A 21,590-nucleotide genomic window follows, 5' to 3' on the forward strand; every position below is an offset into this window, starting at 1 on the left:
TACCACACAACACAGGAAACTTCCCCAGGGCTCTCCCTGTACCCCACACACACACACACACACACTGCTGACATATTTCCTCGACGCCCATCTATAGGCTCGTGTTTTACGGCTGCATCACGACATTGACATGACACCCGCAGGCCGCAGTTTCTGCCCCTACACTTTTACAGTACATCTACACATGTAAAGTGTTATTTGTAGTCAAGCTTGCCTTTTTTTTTCTTCTTTCTACAGCTACCTCATAGGGCAGATTGACTATGTATGTGTGTTTGTACAGTAATTTCATTAAGAAGAAAAACGTGGATTACCATGAGGGCAGAGCAGAGCTGGAGGCCATCAACCTTTTGAAATAGCAAGTTTTTAAAGACTGAAAGGAACTTTATGACTATGCATGTTCAACAGGACACAAAAAACACAAACACACAACTAGCTGAATGTGTTTATTAGAGTTTCAGAGATGCAAAAATCTGCAAAAGGCTGAGTAACAGAAGAAAAAAAGGCAGATAATGCACACACTGCCTATGAAAAGTATCCAACAACCTCTGTGAGACTACAAAGTTTTACAACATTGAATTGTAGTGATGTAAAAAGACATTTGGACAATGATGAGATAAAAGCTTGTAAGAAATACATCCAAATTTTAATTAGCGACGTGAAACAGAATAATATTTTTCTTTTTTACCTACCAATGCTGCAGCCAAGTGTTTTCCGACATCACAAACTGATCATTGTTGTAGAACCCAGGAATGAAAAGCTATTTGGTTAGACCATCTGTATCTAAAAGCTCCAATGTAAACTCAACTTTGGTACCTAAAACATGATGAGTGCTATCTTTTAGTACATCTGTTGGGATTCTATGTTGTAAAGCAGTACACCAAAAGGAGTGAATACTTTGTATAGGAAGTGTTAATATTTCTAAACACAGGTGAGTCTCCTCTCGACTCCCGCTGAGGTCAGAGGGCAGTTATTAACACACACTCACACTTCCACGCACCGTTCATCCACAGTCTTCACAGGTGTAATGCTGGAAGGTGTTTCAACTAGCATTTAGCAGAAAATCGTGATATCTCACCAACCGGGACCAAGCGAAAACATTCTACAGTGCGGCAACTAGCGCCCTCTGCTGTCAAAATAAATAAATCTTTACATTACAGGAAAACTACAGGTGCACACAGGCAGCAACGCACCAAGGCAGTGAGGATGGACAAAGCTCAGCTGGTAAGGCGACTGTTAATCCTTTAGAAAAAATATTTACAAGTTTGGACCCAGGCAGATAGAATGATAGAGCTTTGTAATGTACTTTAATTTGTTTCTTGCACTCACAGATTTTTCAGTAGGACTTGTTTGTCCAAAACTATAAAAATACACCTTTTCAAAAAAAAAAAATCTAAGTTATGCATTATGAGTACAAAAAGACACTTATTTATTCAAAAGTGACTAATTCATAATCTAAAACTTCATAAATACTGCTGGTTATGACAAAACTACCCATGTACTTTATTTTGCCTCTAAGCATCGCCTGTGTATCCCAGGCTTTAAAAAAAGAACCTACAGAGAGGAGGCAGTGCTGAGGAAAGAAAGACACTGCAATGCTATTGATCAAGCCAGAGCAAAGTTACTGTTTTGAACTGAAGTAAATCTGGTTAGAAAGGTGAGCTTTGTTTATCTGACTCAGAACAATAATAATCAAGCACTTCTCTTACTTTATCATATATTTCAACAATTTTGATAGGACACTTGACTGTCACCTGCGGAATTCTTCTTTTAATATTAAGAAAAATAATGTTTTTCTTCCAGCACGTGACTCTCTTTCCTTTACTCCTCAACAAGCACAAAATAAAAGATCCAACACATGGTATGAATACTGGCACACACGTGCAGAACAGTGGACACAAGCACATAAAGGCAGCTCAGACTACGGTTTAGCACAGTACTGGCAAACATCCTGCAGAGTAACAGGCACTGATCAGTCACCGGTCATTTATCAGTCCCAGTTTTGCTCCGTGTGGAACAAACTCCGGACAAAATCACATCACAGTCTCCAATGACATCAGCTTTACTTGCAGTATTGATCATTCAATTTGGACCTGCGCAATCATCCCAGTGATTCGTTGAGCAGAAAGTACAGAAAGTGAGCTAAAAAACTGATTTAGCTACAAATGAATGTCAAAGTTCTATTTTCTAACAACAACAAAAAATGGTAAGCACTCAGTGCTGGTGCTTGAATTACCGAGAAGTCATAAGTCTTTTCTGAAACAAATGCATTACAGAAATAAAGGTGCATCACAGCGTTTTTTTCCAGCGGAAACAGTGGAACGCTGGGTGCAAACTAAGCCGGAAAAGAGTTAAGAACTCTTCAGGGTGATTGTGGTCCATCAAAGTGTCCATTAATGCCAGAGCTCCCAGATACGTCTTCTGTGCATCAAGTGAAATTGATCTGTGCACAGAAACCAGTGTATGTTTTGTATTTTACATGTGATCCCATCGTTCGTTGTACTTTTTGGTCCAGTTTATATTCAGAGGAGCAGATGGAAGCCACATCCAATACGAGTGTCTGCGCTTTCTGAGTGTTCATCATTCTCGTCTGTACAGTCCCAGAATGATGAAGTCACTGGAATGTTCAGAGGTCATCCGATGAGGCCGAACATCCACCCTCTAAAGAACAAACACCCAGACGTCAGCAATTCATCATCAAATATGTCACATCTTATCTTGTTCTTCTTCGTGTACATCTGTGAAGATTTTCATTTTTACTTTACATGCAGTTTATCTGGCTAAATGTAAAATCAGTTTCAGAGCATTTTCAAAGTCCCCTGGGAGGTCAAGCTTAAAATTTTCATCCAGACCATGAATGTCTCGGAGCCATGGCAACCAGACATGAGGCTGCTCATGAGATGTGGAGTCAATAAGCTGCGGTCAAGAGCGCAGATAAACACAGATACGCGGTCTGACAGATAAACCAACAGATCAGCTTAAGCTGAGGAATAATGCTTTAACTTTCAGACCCAATGATATGTCAATCCCCACAGTCCAAAATCAAACTGCAGACAGCAGTAGCATGAAATTGCATTTTATAATCAGGCGATATTTGGAACTTTTTGCTTTGAAACTGATTTACAATGAATGGATTACAAAAAATGATGCCAGGAAAAATGAGTCACATGGACATCAGCATGAAAACGTGTGTTTTTATATAAAAAATAGCTATTTTTTGATTGACTTAAGTGTTATTGGATTCACGAGTCAAACCATATGATAATTTACAAACTGCAGCCAAAACCGAACTGCTTCATTTGGAGATAAAGATTGCAACACGTTATCTTTCGATCTGCTGGAATTTACTCTTATTCTCAAGCACTGGTTTTTATAAATGAAAACATGTTTACATCCACCAATGAGCTTGATGAAGTTCACAGATGACAGAATACAATGGTGACATTTAAATTTAAATTGATCTAATTCAAAAAAGGTATGTGAAACTGTCTTACCTCGCTCATGTCCACCATTATCGAATATCTCTAAAGAGCTGAAAGATAAACAATTGAAGAATTATGACAAAGAAGCAGATGGACAGACAGAGACAGTGAGATGTAGACACTAGGCTTTGGCGGTATCCAAATTTTGATACTTTCAAACTTCCTTCACATTTTACCAGGGTATACGGTAGTACCGTGACTATTACTGTTTCTGGCTTGTGCCTTCACGTTCGGAAATTGAATACTCGCAGCAGTGAGTGGGTGGTTGATTCGGAGATGCGTCCTTAGGTTAGAGGTGTTTCCATCTCTTGCGATCACCTTTTGATTGCAGAATTTACAAATTGCTTCATCAGTATTTACCGGCTCTCCTTTCTCATTTGCCTGGAACCTGAAATACTCCCAAACTGCAGAAGTTGTTCTTTTTTGACACCAAGTCACTCCGTGCAGGATCTGCCATCCCCCCCCCACCTCTGTGCTGTCACATGACGACGTCACGTTCATAAACTTTATGGAAAGTCTCCAAAGGTAGGCTAAAACATAACTGTTTAAGTAAAACTGAAAATTCAACCACACATAAGTGCTACTGGACATGGAATCAATTTTAGGCATTAAATGACTTATTTAATATTTAATCCTTATAGGGCTGAAGTTACTGTTGTTACTTCGGGGTTAACCCTCTTCACTTCCTCAGCAGTCGTAGAAGGCAAAGACACAGGAGCCCGGCCTTATTGAAGAATACTGCAGCCTTTATTGTAAATTAACAGCGGCTGAACCATACAGTCGCGCTAACCCAGCAGCTACACACCTCTTCTCTCTTCCTCCCAGAACCGACTGTCGTCTTCCTCACTCGCGCTGCATTCAGGGTCGCTCGGACATCTCGCTCTCCCCCTCTCACACATACACACACACACATACGCTGCTCTCTTTCCCTCTCTCATAACACTTATCTCCTGTAAAAGAGCATTGCATTTTTTTCATGACGTATTGGAACTGATGCCGCTGCTATTTTTAAACACCGGCAGTATATGGTATTACCGTAATACCGCCCAAGCCTAGTAGACACAGAAATACAAAGAGGTGAAGACAGTGATAGACTGAGGACAGGAGGGAAACAGAAGTGCGAAAAAGAAGTGTGTTTGAGGAAAAAATAGAGTTGTAGATATTCTGAGAGATTAACATTCAAACATCATACCAAAGATCATCGGATTCACCTCGAGAGTCATAAACAGGGGCAGTCAACCGTCACAGCTTTCACTTACACACACACACACACACACACCAGCAGGTCTGTCGTGAGATGACAGTGAGTCTCATACAAAGAGACACACACTGACACACATGGTCAGTGTACCATATTTACTCTTTCACTTCACATTGAAAATTTAACATATCAGCATGCAGTTCACCTCTTTCCTCCACGACACACACACACACACACACACACACGCACACTCCCTGCATAAATCCAGCTGTCTGCTGCTGTCCCATCACCAAAGCAATCACACCTCTTTTTTACGCACTCAACAAAACATTGTTTGAGTACAATGCACCGAACAGAATCAATAGAAAATATTTGGAGGGCAGCAACACAGCAATCCTTGAATCATGTTGTTGCCAGACAAAGTTACACTAGACTAGGATGAAGTCATACGTGCTGCTGCAGTCTGCAGCAAACTAATGAGAAGTATGTGGTAGCTAGGAAACAGCAGGAGGGGACAACTGCATCATCAGATCATGCATATTTGGCTTCATAGCATTAAGACTGAGCACAGAGTGAAGTGTTTTGGATGGCTGCACTAAAATGTTCTAGACAGATGGAGAGTGTAATATTGACGTTGCTGAACAGTTCTAGTGTAATGTCAGTGCTCTTGAAATACAGTCCAATAAGCCTGCGATGAAAGATGATTGTCTAATTCTTGCAAAATTCAGTGAAGTGGTATTGCAGCAGTGCTGTGAGAAATAGTGTTAGCAATAGACTATCTGCAGGTTAAAGCTCACTTCAAATGTGTTATTCTTTGTGTTTTTTGGGTGTTCTGATGCAAGCTTTGGTGAAGCTTCACCTGAATAATTCTGAGTAATTCTGTTTTCTTGGGTCCCAGTCCAAAAAGCCTTCAAAATGAAGATGCCATGGTCCACTCCTCTTCACATTGTCTGGATTCTTAAACATTTTTAGACTCAGACACAGATTTGTTATATTCCTCTGGAGTCCAGGCTCATGGAAACTCACAATAGTGTTTCACAATGAAGAGGCCTGTAGTCCATTTTTGGTCAAAACCCACAGTTTGAGAACCCAGATCTCATTATGATGGTTCAATCAAGGATAAATCACAGAACAGAGATTATCAATCCTTTACAGGTGCGACCCCCAACTCCTGTCCTCCTTATGAAAGAAGGGATAACAAAAACAAAACATTCATCAGTCCTCTGGATGCAGAGCTCTGATCTCATGCACCATCTTATTCATGAAGCACATAGAAATCAGTCCTCCTAAGCACATATCAGAAATCTGGTATAGGACATGTGCAAATGTGTTCTACTCTTTGACGAGGATCAGGGTTGAGGGTCTGGACCACCTGTCCAGCATGAATGTCTCTGATTAGCCACCAGCTTTGACTTGAGCTGCCTGGCTTGACCTAGATTAGTCCCAGTGATTGGTAGGTTGACTCACAGCAAGCGGGTCTTGGCTGAAAGCGGCTACGCTGTTCCGCATCTCATTCTCACTGCCACGCAGCGGTATCAGTGACACGTTACCATGATGCGTATCCGGCAGCACACGGCTCGCCCGTGTCTGCTGGAGTCCGTTCTCTGGCCACACGTCACCGTCATTCTTTAATGAGGAGAGGACAGATAGAAGAGATAAAGACAGGGAGGAAGAAAGATTTTACAAAACTATAGGCTACAAAATGCTATACAATACTAGTCTACCATGAGGAAAATGTTTACTTGAAGCACGCTACTATGTCATACCATCTGTTGATTAAGGTAGTGTCTACAGATACGGACCCGTACCCGTAGCCTGTGGCCTACGGATACGGCACTTTCCCTTATCATAAATATTAATGAGACGGACATGAATATTAATGAGCCGGCTGATGAACGCGCTTTGTGATTGGCTGGTAATCCGACGTACATAAATATTAATGAGCCGGTTTGGTAATCCGAGTGATGAAGGCGCTTCCGTGATTCGAGGTGAATCTGCGTGCCGAGCCTGTCATGTCAGTCATCTGCTGTTCTCTTTTCTATCATGCATAATGTCTTATAAATATCATTATCTGACTTTTTCACGGACAGCGATTTGGGGGTTGAAATCGGCACTACTATTAAAAATAGCAAAACTTTTTATTCAAGTGACCCTGTTCTAATAAAGCACAAACAGCAAACAAAACAAATGGCGGAACTAACAGCCAGCAAACTACAAGTATTTTTTTACCTTCAAAAGTAGCGACAGACTATTACATATTAACAACCTAAACAAAACCCTGACGTATTTTCTGCGTCTGTCAACACAGACACTGCACGTCAGTCACTTTAATGTTAGCGGACTCTGTTGAATGGCTAATTTACATAACCACAAACAAATCTCACAATATCACAGTAAATCGAGTTTGTGTTTTTTTTAAAATTCATGCCGAATTAAAGAGCTGCTTCTCACCATTCATGAGTGTTTGTTTCATATTCGACATCCTTAACTTTATCTTGTAAATTAGCGTCCGAAATTAAATGGGAACATTTGCAATGGAGTTCGTCAGCCGCTTCCACCACTGAACGCGGTAAACTAATTAATAGGAACTGGACTTCAAACAATTTAGACACGGCGTCTAAAAGCGTAAAAACTGCAATGTCTAAAGTGTGAGAGGAGACGGTGTATTTTTGGTTAAATTATACAATGTTCGCCGTCAAAGTCATTCATATAAACTGCCTGTAATGTGCAGCAAATAGTAGTTAACCGGCGCCAGCTCTTCAGTGACCTTAACGGGTCCGTACCTCTAGTACAGATGCTACAGGTACGGGTCCGTACCTGTTGCATCAACCGTTGATTAATGCTCCCTACAATAAGGCAGTGTTATTACTAATGCTAATGCATTAAAGTTAGTGCAAATATCAGGGTCCAGCATGTCTGTAACATATGTGCATTAATCTACTAAACTTCAAAACCTGCCAGTGTGTGAAAAGTATGCTTTGTTTGTTTTATTCACAAAGACTACACCATTTATCAAAGCAAGATACCGTGAACACAGGAAGAATTATCTTATCTAAGAGTTGAACAAATCAAGTGCAAATTTTGGTTTCAATGGAATAAACAAGGAAATCTAAGCTAAAAATGTGGATATTTCATTAAAATGCCTTTATTCTAATGTAAAAAACGTAACAATTCTGTGCTCCTCCAGAAATAAGAAGCCACTACTGCAACAGCTGTGAAGAAAAATCACATGACAAAAAATTCCAGTGTTTTTTTAGCTGACCTGCAGGCTGTGTTTAAACAGAACAGATAGTAGGTAACTAATTAAAAATGTCAGTAGTAAAAAATCTGTAATATGTAGAGTTAGTATCGGTAACGGAAAGATGTTGTACATGTTGATTTCAGTTTTTTTATGATTATGGCATAATAACTTTATTACACTCCACAAAGGACATTTTTGAGTTCTCTCTACTTCTAGTCGTGGTTGTGTAGTTTCTACAGAGGTGCTGGACTTTACAATGCAAGGAAAAATAACACATGAGCAGAAAAAGGTCAGAAACTGGTCGGGGGACAAAGATTAAAGTAGTATGTATGTATAAGAGAACACACCTGGATACTGAGAAACGTAGCATACCACTCCCTCATTTCTGACTGGGTGTCACAGCAGAGATACCTGCAAATAAATAAAGGTTGACATAGTGAGGCAGACTGTACGATAAAATCAGGAGGTTGTGTCTCTGTGTCTGTGTGTGTACATTTGCGGTCTTGGGAGACAAGAAATCAGAGAGGCCAAGGGAAATTTGGGGAAAAAAGAAATGGGAAGAAAGAGAGGTACTCAAAGATATTAACTGAAATTGACATGTTCTCTCCTATGGCACCCAGTGGTGACGCCACAAGCGTAAACACAGAGTATGATTCCTAATTTAAGCTTCCACCAACGACAAACACTGATTAGGACTTTCAGCATTCAGTGTGTGTGTGTCTGTGAAAAGTGTGACTTTTTGTCTCTGTAATGTGTGTGTGTACGTGCATATTTTTTGCCATTCAGGTTGCCATCTCATAGTCCTCTGAGTCATCAGCCATGCTGTGGTGCTGAATAAATAGACTTTATTTATACAATTATTATTGTTATGAACACAGATAGGGACTCCAACAATTATTCAAGTGCTCTCCATTGAGACGCAACAAAACATTGACACAAAGAGACTTCTAGAGTGTTGTTCAGCGAATATCGCAGACATAAATTCAGCTAGTCTTGCAGTTTGCCACACATGCCAACACACTTCACACACAGAGCTTGAATGCATCTCTGTGCCTAACAGAACTTATTGGTGCTTGCTCGGATTCAAAAAAGGTGTACAGTTTAGCATGTCGTACAATACATTTGAATTTTTCCTTTTTACTTGCAATTAATCACCCGCTAATCTAAAACATTATTAGCTGCAGGAAAATGAATGCCACTCATTTATCATTATGGATTTCCACAAAGCCACTGAATATGATAACATAATAATCTGAAAATTCATCAGTGTCTCTGTAAGCTTAAGTACAGTGGCTGCAAGAATCTGCAGATAAAATGGTGTAGTAAAAAGGGAAAATTAGCATGTTAACAGTATTGTAGGGAGAGAAGCAATAACAGGAAAAACCAAGTGACATTAAGTGGAGGAAAGGTTTGGTTCTCTCTCGCACATGGCCACCTCATCCACAATTTTTCATATTTCCACTCTCTTTTATTATCTTGATTCACTCTTCTACAGTGTGTTCTTTTACCTGCAGTAAATTTCCATCTTCCACCTCCTCCATCTTTCTCACACATTCCCTCCCTCTCTCTGAGTCTTCCTCTCTGGTGTGTTCTTTTCTGTGAGGGACATGACGTTTGAGCGTAACCAGGAGATGCTACAGCCTACACCGTGATGGGAACAGCCTTCCTATTACAACTGTGAAGATCTCTACCGCTGTCAACAATACAGAGGCCAGCGTAACACGAACACATGCTAAGACGCAGAGGACGCACATGGATGTACACAAACAAACTCAACTAACACAAATGCATACACAGAGGGATGTATACGTGAACAGACCTGGATTAGAATAGAGCCGTGATTATAGGTGTATTCATGTGCGTTTCCCTCCTAGGTGGAGCCGACCTTTCATACACCTCTATCTCTAAACTCTCATGCAGGGATCTGACCTTGTTTCTCTACAGAGAAACTGCCAGCTTTCTCTCATGTTGGTCATGTTTACATGCATAGTAGAAACGTGACCACGCTGCTAGTGAGGGAGAAGTGCCACAGCCGGCTAAACATAAAGAGAGTGAACATGTCGGATCAACTGAGTAAGTCAACTACAAGGACATCTGACGCTAGATTAGTGTTGCAATATAGTGCGATGCTTGAACCATATGAGAAGGATAGGAATGAAACTCTTGTTTTCCAGTTCTGTTCTTCATATTGAAATAAACATGTGATGTAAATGCATTGTGGGGAGCAGCAGAAGATAGAGGTGTACAGACATGTCATCATCTGTATCAATTAAAGGAAAAAAAACTATGTATATTGTGTTCAGATAGAATACAGGATGATTGCAATGCATCTGGTAGTTCACTACAGATGTTAGCACGTGTTTCACATCTCTGTTTCTGTTCGCTGTAGACTTGCAGATGACGTTAGTTGTATCAGTGGTTCTGATTGTAAAGTGTTTCCACTTGGCACCTGCTGTTTCGCATTTTTTTTTTGCTGTGGTTGCTGCTGCTGAGTCCATAGCTAGCTTCACAACTCACTTCTTGTTGAACTTGCTGCTGCCTATGTAAATAATCATGAAATATGTGGTACAGTGCAAGTGGAGGCTAAGTCAAAACTCCATGAAATCCACAGCTGATGGTCGATTTTAAAAAGTATTGATCGGAATACAAAATATATAGTTTTTTCCAAAATTTAAATTTTTTGTTTTTAAATGGGAAAAAATGAACACATTCTGCTATATATTTTTTAATGTACAGTTTGCAGGGGGTAAGAGACATCCAGCTGCCACACCAGGCTTTAGCCTCTCTAGCTTCCACACATGACGATTAACCTTTGACCTCACAGTGAATGTTTCCCTGTGTCTAGGCTTGCGCTAGTGGATCGCCACAGTGCCATTGGCGCATTGTTCTGCTGGATGGCGCAGTCATTCTGAACCATGTGAGCCACAGTGGCGCTCTATTTTTCTTGTAAAAAGCAACAAAAAAGGGTTTGACTTACTTTTTCTTCGAAAGGCCCGAGCGATAATATCAGAAAAACAAACTCTCCACCCGACTCTTGATCACGCGCCCGGTGTTGTAGAATTTTCACACTCCCCGCAAAAATCTGACTCCCCCTTCGCATGAACGTGCGCGACTTACGTTTCACTCTGTGGCCACTTGACGGGTTTTCTGTTGTACGTTTACTGTTATTGTTGTTGTTTTCTACAGGTTTTCGGGTTAAATGCGATTAAGTACCGAAATGCAGACATGTTTTCCTGTTAAATATGATAAGGTGACATGTTTCTCCTCCTCTTCTCATCCGTATGTGCGCACCCTAAATGGCATCGGGGGAGATTCTACGCTACTCTCAGTTTCACTCCTATGAGCACATCAGGACAGGACAGGGTGTAGTTGCCAAATATTGTTCATATTCCATCAGTGTTATACACGTGTCAATAAAATAACTGTTCACTGAGAAAACTATCCCCTTATTTAAAATCGGACTCCCCTAAGAATGCAAGATATGGCATCAAAATATGTCTGGTATTTATGTATAAAGTCTTTAATATAAGTATAGTTCTTATGTATAAAGTCATTTGTTGTTGTTATTTTTATTGGGCCAGTAAACAATATCATAGAATTGAAATTCTTCATTTATCCCACAACTGCGAAGTTATTTGCTACAACAGCTAAAGCACCAAATCACAAGTTTGAAAAAAAAAAAAACCTAGTAAATTACAATCTGTAAGAACAGAATAATAAAATAAGGGGCTAAATGATCACAGTATGGCAGATTAAGAACAGAGAGACTATTTCAAAACTAGGACTTTAACAGAAATAGGCAGGATGAGTTAACTGTGCAGATTGCATGATATGAAATAAAATCTGGATTCAGATTTTGTAGGGTCACTTAACAAAATCGGACTCCCCTAGAGGAGGTTTTTGTTGAGTTTATGCTACAGTTGTGAGATATGGTACATAGTGAGGGTTGAAGAATTGGACATAGGAGGAAAAGAAGGTAAACTGGACATGAAATTAATATTTTATGGGTCAAAAAGTTTTGATCATGAACATGTTACAGGTACAGGTTTTTAAATGGCCAAATGCATATATACATGGGAATGTGTCTTCACCCCTGACTGCCTGTTTGTAATAAAAATAACAACATACATACATATAAGTAGAAACAAAATAGTTAAAACAGAACTGTTTAATAAAGCTTTTTTTTTTACCTCAAAATGCACCAGAATGCAGGAAAGTGACTCCATTTTTTTCCGCTATCACTGACAGAAATTTGTGGCTTTTTGTGGCTCATTGTTATTCTTATGAGTGAGCCACAGTGGCTCTTCATTTCAAGTTCCAAGTGCAAGCATAGTGTGTGATAACTGGGAATAGTCAGATCCCAGAAAACTGTGAACTGGCTCAGTTGGGGAAACTACAGAATATAGCAATTACTTTTCAATAACACGCAGTAACTTAGACAGCTGGTTAGTGGCATCAAAGTCCTATGTTGATGATGATATGAACTGATTTGAAAACAGAGACATGTCAATCATGAGGCTGACTTTTGATTCCAAATAATAACAAAAAGTCCAAAGAAATACAGAAGAAACAAAAAGAAATATCTTGTTCATTCCCATTATTTGGGATTTTCCAAATAACATATTCCGATCTGGATACATCCCCAGTAGAACTATTGAATCACAGGCATTAGAGGGCAAACAAATGAAACTAAGTTAAATGAATAGAGATGTTATGTAGGAAAAAGAAACAAGAGTTTCCTGATGTTATCATGGTTCCATTTATTCTAATTCAGCTTAGATCTGTTTTATCAGTTGATTTCCTTAACACTGATAATGATTAACACAAATTGTGGGTTAGAAGTGTGTGAACTGTATTGCCATGAAAAAACAGCATTGAATGCATCTAAATATAGTCAGTTTATCATCTTTAGTTCTCAAATATAACAGTCAGCAGTTTTTGGGAGGATGATCAGAAATCTAAAGGTGTGCACACATAATATGCCTTGGAGTTGCATCTATACATGAGCTGCTAACTGCTCTGAACAAACACAGTATTTAAAAAAAACATCAACAGTGTACATCTGATTTGATGTACAGTAGCTGTGAAGCTGCCCACAGCACCAAATATGGCTCAGTTAAGTTTAATGAAGATAAATTAAAGTAATCTTCCTCCCCTTCCCAAAAAAAAACAAACAAAAGACATTTAAAAACATGTATGTTAGTTGACAGCATATACAGGGCTTGCCTGAGCGATGATTAGTGTGGGCTGACAGCTATGTGCTATATACAAGAGATTTGGATGCTGTACATACAGCTCTGGACAGCTACTCACCACTGATGTCTCTCTGGCTTCTCCTGTTTCTTGCTCTCATCCACAACTGTCAGCCCCCAACTACAAATGAACAGAGAAGGATAAAATTACTTTAATAAGAGTCCTGGTGCTCAATATTCTTGGGTGCTGTCTGCCCCCTAGTGGTCACTGTGTTTATAAGTTCCCTTGAGTATTTTAGAAAAAGCAAAAATGTATCCAAAATTAAAAAATGAATTATTGAAGATTAGCCATTAAATATTCCTTTAAATTATTATGCTGAAGAGTAAGTGGAGCTGCAGATTTGGCTCTTAACCAGTGTACATTTGCAAACTGATGAATAACAAAGACAGCCCCAGGGCACTGACTGATTTGACTGAAAATAAAAAAAGACAGTTGAATGAAAAGTACATAAAAAATACATACATTTTCCGAGCACTTCTACATTTATTCTCTCAATAGATTCAGTTTTGACTCTTTCCAGCATTTGTTTTCATCATTCACCCACTACTGGATTAAATGATTTGGACTCTGACAGAGCTTATTACCGTTACCATTGATGTTGAGCTCTGTAGGAGTAGAACATTCACAGACAAAACTGATCAAAATGCTGTATTTTGCTTTTAAGTGTAATACTAATCACTCTCACCAGCAGTATTGTGGTGCCGAGGTGTCGTACTGTTGTAAAGCTATAGAGGTAATGTGCATTTATTTTCATACTTTGAAAAGCGATATCAAAAGTAATTAGATGTTTCAGGTCTTCTTAATCTTCCTAATATCCAGACAAGCACACGTCATATAGTACAGTGGAAAACAGACAGTAGGATCATTTTTTGTGCCCACTGAAATGAGTGGTAGATCACTGCTGATTCTCACGGCATGTTTCTATCATGGTATCACAGCTCTTGCCATTCAGAGATGCCACCTGTTGCTTTGCCACTTAGTTGTCATGAGGAGGATGGTCAGTGCTACACAGCATGTGCTCACCATGTGGGAGGACGGAGTTTCTTCTTGATGCCGAGGTACACCTTTAGGTTTTTCACTGGCCAATCACGTTCTGGACGGTTACTCTGACAGAGAAAAAACAATGTCAATATGTCTGGGACAGAATTCAACTGTTTAAAAGACAAAGGGAAAGAGTTTGTCCATGTGTATCTCTGTCAGTCTTACTCTGACTTCCTTGTACATTCTGAGCGATGTGGAATTCAGAATGAAGTATCGGTCATGGAAACTTCCAGAGGATAGCCCCAATCCCAAAAGGCTTCGCTCCTCTCTGAATTTCATCATCCCGTGTTTGGATGCATCCACTTTACTGGCTACAGGGCAGAAGGAGAGATGAAAAGGTATGCAACAATGGGGCAGACAAAACAATGCAGTGACTCAGAGATTAAACTTTTGATGGTTTGTGTTTACCTAAGAAGAGAACCATTGCCTGCATAGCAAGGTGTTTCTTAATGAGCAGATGGGAGTCGGTGCCAAAGGAGTGAAGGATTGGTAAGACTCGCTCCTGATAGTGCAGCAGACGTTCTGAGGACACAGGAAGACAAGATGATGTAACAATATCTGATTCACCCTCAAATCATTTCTTTATATAATAAAGAATTTTATCATGACGAAAGAAAGAACATGAGATTTAAACAATGTCATTGTCAGAGAACCACGCTGAATGACAGCGGACAAGAGTTTTGGAAGCTATAGAAAATGATTTGCCATTATTATTTTAACAATAGAGTACAGACTGGGTTTACAATGTTACATTCTTGAACAGTATGTGCTTTTTACACCTACGTACCTAACTCAAAAATAGACAAAAGAGTACTCTGTAGTACGCAACTGAGTGACAGAATTTCCTCCAGCTCTTCCTGTCACTCATACTCTCTCTAATTTCCTTCCATTTCTCAGAATCTTTCCTCCATCTCCTTATATAATTGGCAGGTTGCTTTTTCTGACTAGCAATGGGAAATTTGCCAAATCAGCTGAGTGTTACTGGCATTTGATAAGCCACCTACAGGCTTCCTGGTGGGGAAACAGATGGCCCACATACAAGGCTCAAAACAAACCAAGGCACACAGTCACATTGCTGAGACTGATCTTTTTGCCTCTGGAGCTGGTGTGTCACTTTGCGCAGTTCAGACTTCAGGCTGAGCGGAGAGCACTTCACAGCTTTGTTTTTGTTTTGCTGTGGGCCTTTTTTCAACTTTGATGTTAATTTGACACAGCTAGTATTTAGCCATATGAACCCACATTGCTTTCCAAACCAAAGGAGTCTTCAAAAAGTATTTGTTGAACAACTGCTCTCCAACCCTTGTGTCTCACCCATTTCCTCCTTGTCGCTGACCTCCCAGCAGCTCCAGTACTCGTTGGCTTCGACTGGGATGTTGCGTCGGTCCAACACCTCACATGTCAGCTCTGCTGCTGTCATGGAACCAGGGATCTGAGATAAGAACAAAATAGTTATTCTTGAGGTTTTCTCTCAACAGCTTGCAATAGTAGCACTTAACATTTAACACGTGAGAGAAGAACTGAGCACTGAAACTGATAAAACTAATGAAGTAACATTGTGTCACTTGGTGAAATCCAGATCACCTTGACGTGTTGCTCTGCTGTGCCCTTCTTTTCCTCCAGGTACACCGTACAGATGAAGTGGCCTCCAGGTTCAGTACTCTGAGGTGTCAGCACACATAAACACAGAAAAGATCAGGATAATAAACAGCAGCACACACAGATGTCCAAATACAGCATACATACGCACACACAGAATAACTTAGTATATCAATTTGATACAATTCATGAGGATTTTAAGCTCTTTATAATGTCACACACTAATAAACACCAAACAATAATGCAATAGATCATATGTGACTTCAACAACGAAAGCTACATTGTTATGCAAATTGTGTACAAAAAGGCAGCTCAGGCCATTCAAATATTATTTGTGTAAAACAAGATTAATGTGTTTTATGAAAGTGTGTGTGGCTCACAGGAAACTTTGTGTTGAGTTTCTCTCGCACTTGGATGATAACTTTGATTTCTTCTAGCTGCTTCTTTAGCTGCTGCTCATCCACCTGCAAACCAGCATCAACATTCATTCACACACAAACAATGAATCAACAACTTAAAACTTCAAATGCAGCGTCTTGCCAGTCTATAGATTTTAATCTGAAATTGCTGTCAGCATTTCCGCTAAACCAGCAGGAAATAAAATCTTCATGTTGTCACATGAATACCTGTAAAACAATCGTGAATGTAATCTTCTCAGCACTAAGGTTTCAGTGAAGACAAGGGTTTCTGTGGTTTGAGGTTGTCTTTTATGAGGATGTGTTAGTAAAGAATCTCAATCATCCTGGGCTTGAGTTTCATTTCAGGTCACAACTAAAATAGGCTTCACATGATTGCTGAAACCTTTACCAGAAACTCAAGCAAGTCTTTCAGGAAAAGTAAAATTTGAAGGTTGCTGCTGGGATTTCATTTCAAGCTCGTGAGAGGCAATCACATCACTACACATTTCCTCTGTCTAACTTCTGTCCAGTTTCCACAACATCTCTACTAAATTCACTGGAAACATACAAAAGGTGCAGCAGGAATAATCTTGTCATCACACAATATGAAAATGACACTAGTTAAAATCTGTTTCTATTCATGAGATGATGAAGATTATACACTGCTCAAAAAAATTAAAGGAACACTTTAAAATATACATCATATTTCAGTACGGGGAAAAAACAAACTGGATATTAGCATTGATATGGACTGGATAATGTGTTAGGAATGAAAAGCGCCACAATGTTTGATGAGAATGAAAATTATCAACCCCCCAGGAGGGCTAAATTCAAGACACCCCAAAATCAAAGTGAAAAACTGATGTGGCAGGCTAGTCCATCTTGCTGAAATTCCTTGGCAGCAACTCAAAATGGTATTCAATAGTTTGTATGGCCTCCATGTGCTTGTATACATGACTGACGATGCCGGGACAAGCTCTGAATGAGACGACAGATGGTGTCCTGGGGTATCTCCTCCCAGAACTGGATCAGGACATCTCTGAGCTCCTGGACAGTCTGAGGAGCAACCTGATGGTGTCGGATGGAACAAAACATAATGTTCCAAAGGTGTTCTATGGATTCAGGTCAGGTGAGCATGGGGGCCAGCTAATGGTATCAGTTCCTTCATCTTCCAGGAACTGCATGAGTTCTCTTACCACATAAGACTGGGCATTGTTGTGCACCAGAAGGAATCCAGAACCACTGCACCAATGTAGGGTCTGACAATGGGTCAAAGGATTTCATCCTGATACCTAAAGGCAGTCAGAATGCCACTGTCCAGCCTGTAGAGTTCTGTACGTCCCTCCATGGATATGCCTCCGCACATCATCACAGACCCACCACCAAACCGGTCATGCTGAACAATGTTACAGGCAGCATAACGTTCTCCACGGCTTCTCCAGACCCTTTCATGTCTGTCACATGCGCTCAGGGTGAACCTGCTCTCATCTGTGAAAAGCACAGGGCACCAGTGGTGGACTTGCAAATTCCTGTGTTGCCAGCCGAGCTCCACGGTCAGTCAGTGAGCACAGCGGGCACTAGAGGACGCTGGGCCCTCAGACCACTCTCATTACATCTCTTTCTGATTGTTTGATCAGAGACATTCACACCAATGGTCTGCTGGAGATCATTTTGTAGAGCTATTGCAGTGCTCATCCTGTTCCTCCTTGCACAAAGGAGCAGATACCTGTCCTACTGATCGGTTGAGGACCTTCGACAGCCCTGTCAAGCTCTCCCAGACTAACTGCCTGTCTCCTGGAATCTCCTCCATGCGCTTGAGAATGTGCTGGGAGACACAGCAAACCTTCTGGCAATGGCACGCATTGATGTGCCGTCCTGGAGGAGTTGGACTGTTTGTGGAACCTCTGTAGGGTCCAGGTATCGCCTCATGCTACCAGTAGTGACACTTACCCTAGCCAAATGCCAAACTAGTGAAAAACAGTCAGAAAACATTAGGAAGGAAAAAAATGTCAGTGGCCTTCACCTGTTAACTCATTCCTGTTTTGGGGGTTGTCTCATTGTTACCCCTCTAGAGCATCTGTTGTTAATTTTATGAACACCAAAGCAGGTGAAACTGACTAAAAAGCCCCTCGGTTACTTGTTTGACCAGATCAGTATCCCACATGTTTCACTGATTTGATGGAATACTTAGATTAAAAAGTGCTCCTTTAATTTTTTGAGCAGTGTATATACACTACCAGCCAAAAGTTTGGACACACCTTCTCATTCAGCATTTTGTATTTAATTATTGTATTGTAGACTAATACTGAAGCTGAAACTATAAAAGAAAACATATGGAATTATGTTGTAAACAAAAAAGTGTTAATCTTCAGTATTAGTCTACAACGTAGAAAATAATACAAATAAATAAAAAGCATTGAATGAGAAGATGCGTCCAAACTTTTGACTGGTAGTGTATGTAAACATTTCGAGAAACAAAGGGAATGATCTGTTTCTTAAAGTTTATTTTCAGCATTTTTTTGGAACTTGATCTTGCACCAAGTATAATAAAATGGCATGTTCCTTGACATCTCAACATTTTGTGTGTGCTCTGTGTGTAGTGCTTGCCATTTCCTGATGTGATGTAAGATTAAAACAGACAAAAAAAACACCCTGGAGAAACAAGTTTGCCTTCTCTGATCATCCCTTTGTGTAACACTGAGTCTTACCTCAAAGATGAGTATGTAGTGCTGTATGAGGTCCTCTATGGCACGGCCAGCAGTGTAGTCCTTTCCATCAGTCTGGAACAATGTGGGACCGAACACTATGGCCAGATTGTGGAGGTTCATCTGGTTTAGCTCAGAAAACCGCTGCACACTGAAACACACACAGAGGAAAACACACACTGGTATGGCCACAGAAATACAAATACAGAAAGAGGATGCAAGTCATTGTGTGTCTTTTCCTCACCAATACAGGTGGTTGATAAGGGCTTGTAGTGTAGCCTTGTTGACACGAGGCAGTCTGTTCAACAGGAGCTGGTACTGGGAGATTTTCCCACTTTCGTCCTGAATGGCTGCAGTATAAGACAAAGAAAATGAAGGAAAAGAGAATTATTTACACAGAGGATATAAAACAGAGTTAGGGAGTGTAGTGGGAAAAACAAAAAGCGTAGCATGAGACATTAAAAGATCAAAAGAGGGGAAAAGATGGTGAAGGACTGATGAATGAAAATTAGGGTACAGATACACAAATACAAACATGGCAGCAAACTCCAGATGAACATATACTGCAGAGCTCTGTAACAAAGTCCATATTTTCCCAAGACTGGTAAGCACACAAGTTCAGATGTACATAAAGAAAATGGTAAACATTTTTCAGGTGTTTTGTTTAACCATCTGAACCCTAAAACACACTAGTGGGTTTAAAAGGTTTTCTTAAAATCACCAAAATGACAGCATTTATTCAAGCTCAAATTGTTAAAGCAGGGAAATTTGTTGAATTTTCGACTTTTCAATGGTCTTTGAACTCATCACATGCGACTTCCAGTTTCTTCAGAAAAACTTACTTAATCCAAGCTTAAAATCACAATAGTTCAAAAAGTTTTTAAAAAAGTCATTTGTACAAAAAAACTATTCATTGGTGCAGCTATGAAGCAGTTAGTGACTGACTCAGTTGTGACTAACAGACGCACGACAAAACTTGAGGGACTTTTCAGTTGAACTCGGCTGAACTGCAGTCTGTGCATGTTTACACAGTGCAGACAGGAAATAACTACGAAGGAGCTAAAATATCTACAGTACGTATAGCCACTATTTTAACTGTGTTTGTAACACCTGTGGACAAAATGTAAAATAAACTAAACAAAGAAATACAGCTTTAGTTTTTTAAAATGATTTGTGCCCTGTTTTTTTTTAGATCTGTCTACTTTTGGTGGCACTGATTGCATACAGGTTGATTTCTCTCCTAACTGTGTTAGGTTTTGAAAGAAAAGTCACTGTGGCTACTGCACGATAATACAATTCAAGTGGGATAGGACTACTTCTTTAGTTAAAAATAGCCCCTATACTGTAGAAAAGGTCCACAGCAAGGTCGGCAGATTATCCTGAAAAATATTTTCCACTTTATTTAGCTGCATTGTATTGTCTCAGCAACAAATACGGTAGAGTAGCTCCAAACCTCATACTAACTACTTATAGTGTGCCTTTACTCAGATGAACGGTCATGTGAATCTTACCAGTAGCACTGAGCCAGTTGCTGGCGTCCTCTGATGTGAACAGTCCCTCTCCTAGCTCCCTGAAGAAGCGCTTGAGTGTGTTGGAGACGTCATCCACCTGATGCTCTCCTTCCTTTAAACGAAGACTACGGGCATCACGACGGAATCTCTCACACAAAGCTGCCACACGGGAGTTTACACCACTCTTACGATAAATTCCTTCTGATGTCAAACCTGAAGACACAAACAATGGACATACTGTAACATCACTGTTCGATAAAGACCACTTGTTCCTCCACTAGATTTTCATATTTCAACTTACACATACAGATACAGCGGCTTAGTATAAACTAAATATTGCCCATTGATCTTATAGGACTTCAAAAACTACTGCATAAAGTGTGAACTTAAGAGGGTTTCACCTTAACAAAGGAGAAAACTTCAAGCAATGTTTTTTTCAAAGGCTCAACATTTCAAATTAATACAAGTGATGATCTCTAAGGGGAAAACTCTCAAACATGCAGTACTTTTAACTATGTATCAACCAGTGATGCCAAAGAATTTGTTATCTATCACCAGTCAGTCAACTGACAGCTGAAGAAAAACATAGCAAACACATTATGATTGGATGTCAGGCCCAGAAGAACAACATGCTTAGAAGTGTTAACCCACAGAGAGCAATGTGGTGCAGTTGCAGTATTCTACGCTGTGTGAAAATTAATTAAAGCAATGGGTGTGAACAGTATGTATTATTCGAACTGCTCAGAGCAAATTATGCCCACGAGAGGGCTTGTGGTAATTAAAAACCTCCCACCATATTTGCCGTCTTTTGTCTTGTTCTTCTTTTAGCTTCTATAGTCGCACTGACTGTTTCAACCAGAGACATGTCCAACTTTTTAACTGAGACTGTTTTACTGGCTGCTTGACTCTACGAAGTCAACACACACATGATTCAAATACCAGCATCAGATGCTGCTCATTTTCAAACAAAGCCTAAAAATGTGTAAACAGGTCTGCATAAGCCAATGATTAATCCGAGAAAACATTCAACATTTATAAGTAAGCAGAACAGCACTTTTAACTCAGTTGATACACACTAACATTATTTTGCTTCAAAAAAGTTCTTGGTAAAAGAGTAGTACTTTCTGAATGTTCAGGAGCTTCAGTGGTGGGGCTACAGCACTGA

At 39.9% G+C, this 21,590-nt stretch overlaps 1 protein-coding gene across 2 annotated transcripts in view; it reads right to left on the reverse strand.

Annotated features, from left to right (window-relative positions):
- Nucleotides 1–430: 430 nt before the first annotated feature.
- LOC110955311 (arf-GAP with Rho-GAP domain, ANK repeat and PH domain-containing protein 1) overlaps nt 431–21,590 on the reverse strand; it is a 68,579-nt gene continuing 47,419 nt past the window's right edge. For both annotated transcript variants that reach the window (XM_051958316.1, XM_051958317.1), the window contains 14 exons: nt 20,426–20,638; nt 19,159–19,264; nt 18,918–19,065; nt 16,192–16,275; nt 15,797–15,874; nt 15,527–15,644; nt 14,624–14,737; nt 14,381–14,526; nt 14,198–14,280; nt 13,235–13,294; nt 8,269–8,332; nt 6,148–6,306; nt 3,492–3,529; nt 431–2,658 (listed from right to left, as the gene is read on the reverse strand). In XM_051958316.1, coding sequence (XP_051814276.1) covers nt 3,509–3,529; nt 6,148–6,306; nt 8,269–8,332; nt 13,235–13,294; nt 14,198–14,280; nt 14,381–14,526; nt 14,624–14,737; nt 15,527–15,644; nt 15,797–15,874; nt 16,192–16,275; nt 18,918–19,065; nt 19,159–19,264; nt 20,426–20,638 — 1,394 coding nt within the window. In that variant the 3' untranslated portion in view covers nt 431–2,658; nt 3,492–3,508. The remainder of the gene's footprint in view (nt 2,659–3,491; nt 3,530–6,147; nt 6,307–8,268; nt 8,333–13,234; nt 13,295–14,197; nt 14,281–14,380; nt 14,527–14,623; nt 14,738–15,526; nt 15,645–15,796; nt 15,875–16,191; nt 16,276–18,917; nt 19,066–19,158; nt 19,265–20,425; nt 20,639–21,590) is intronic.

Source organism: Acanthochromis polyacanthus, chromosome 13 (genome assembly GCF_021347895.1).
Source record: "Acanthochromis polyacanthus isolate Apoly-LR-REF ecotype Palm Island chromosome 13, KAUST_Apoly_ChrSc, whole genome shotgun sequence".
In the NCBI taxonomy this organism is placed as follows: Eukaryota; Metazoa; Chordata; class Actinopteri; family Pomacentridae; genus Acanthochromis; species Acanthochromis polyacanthus.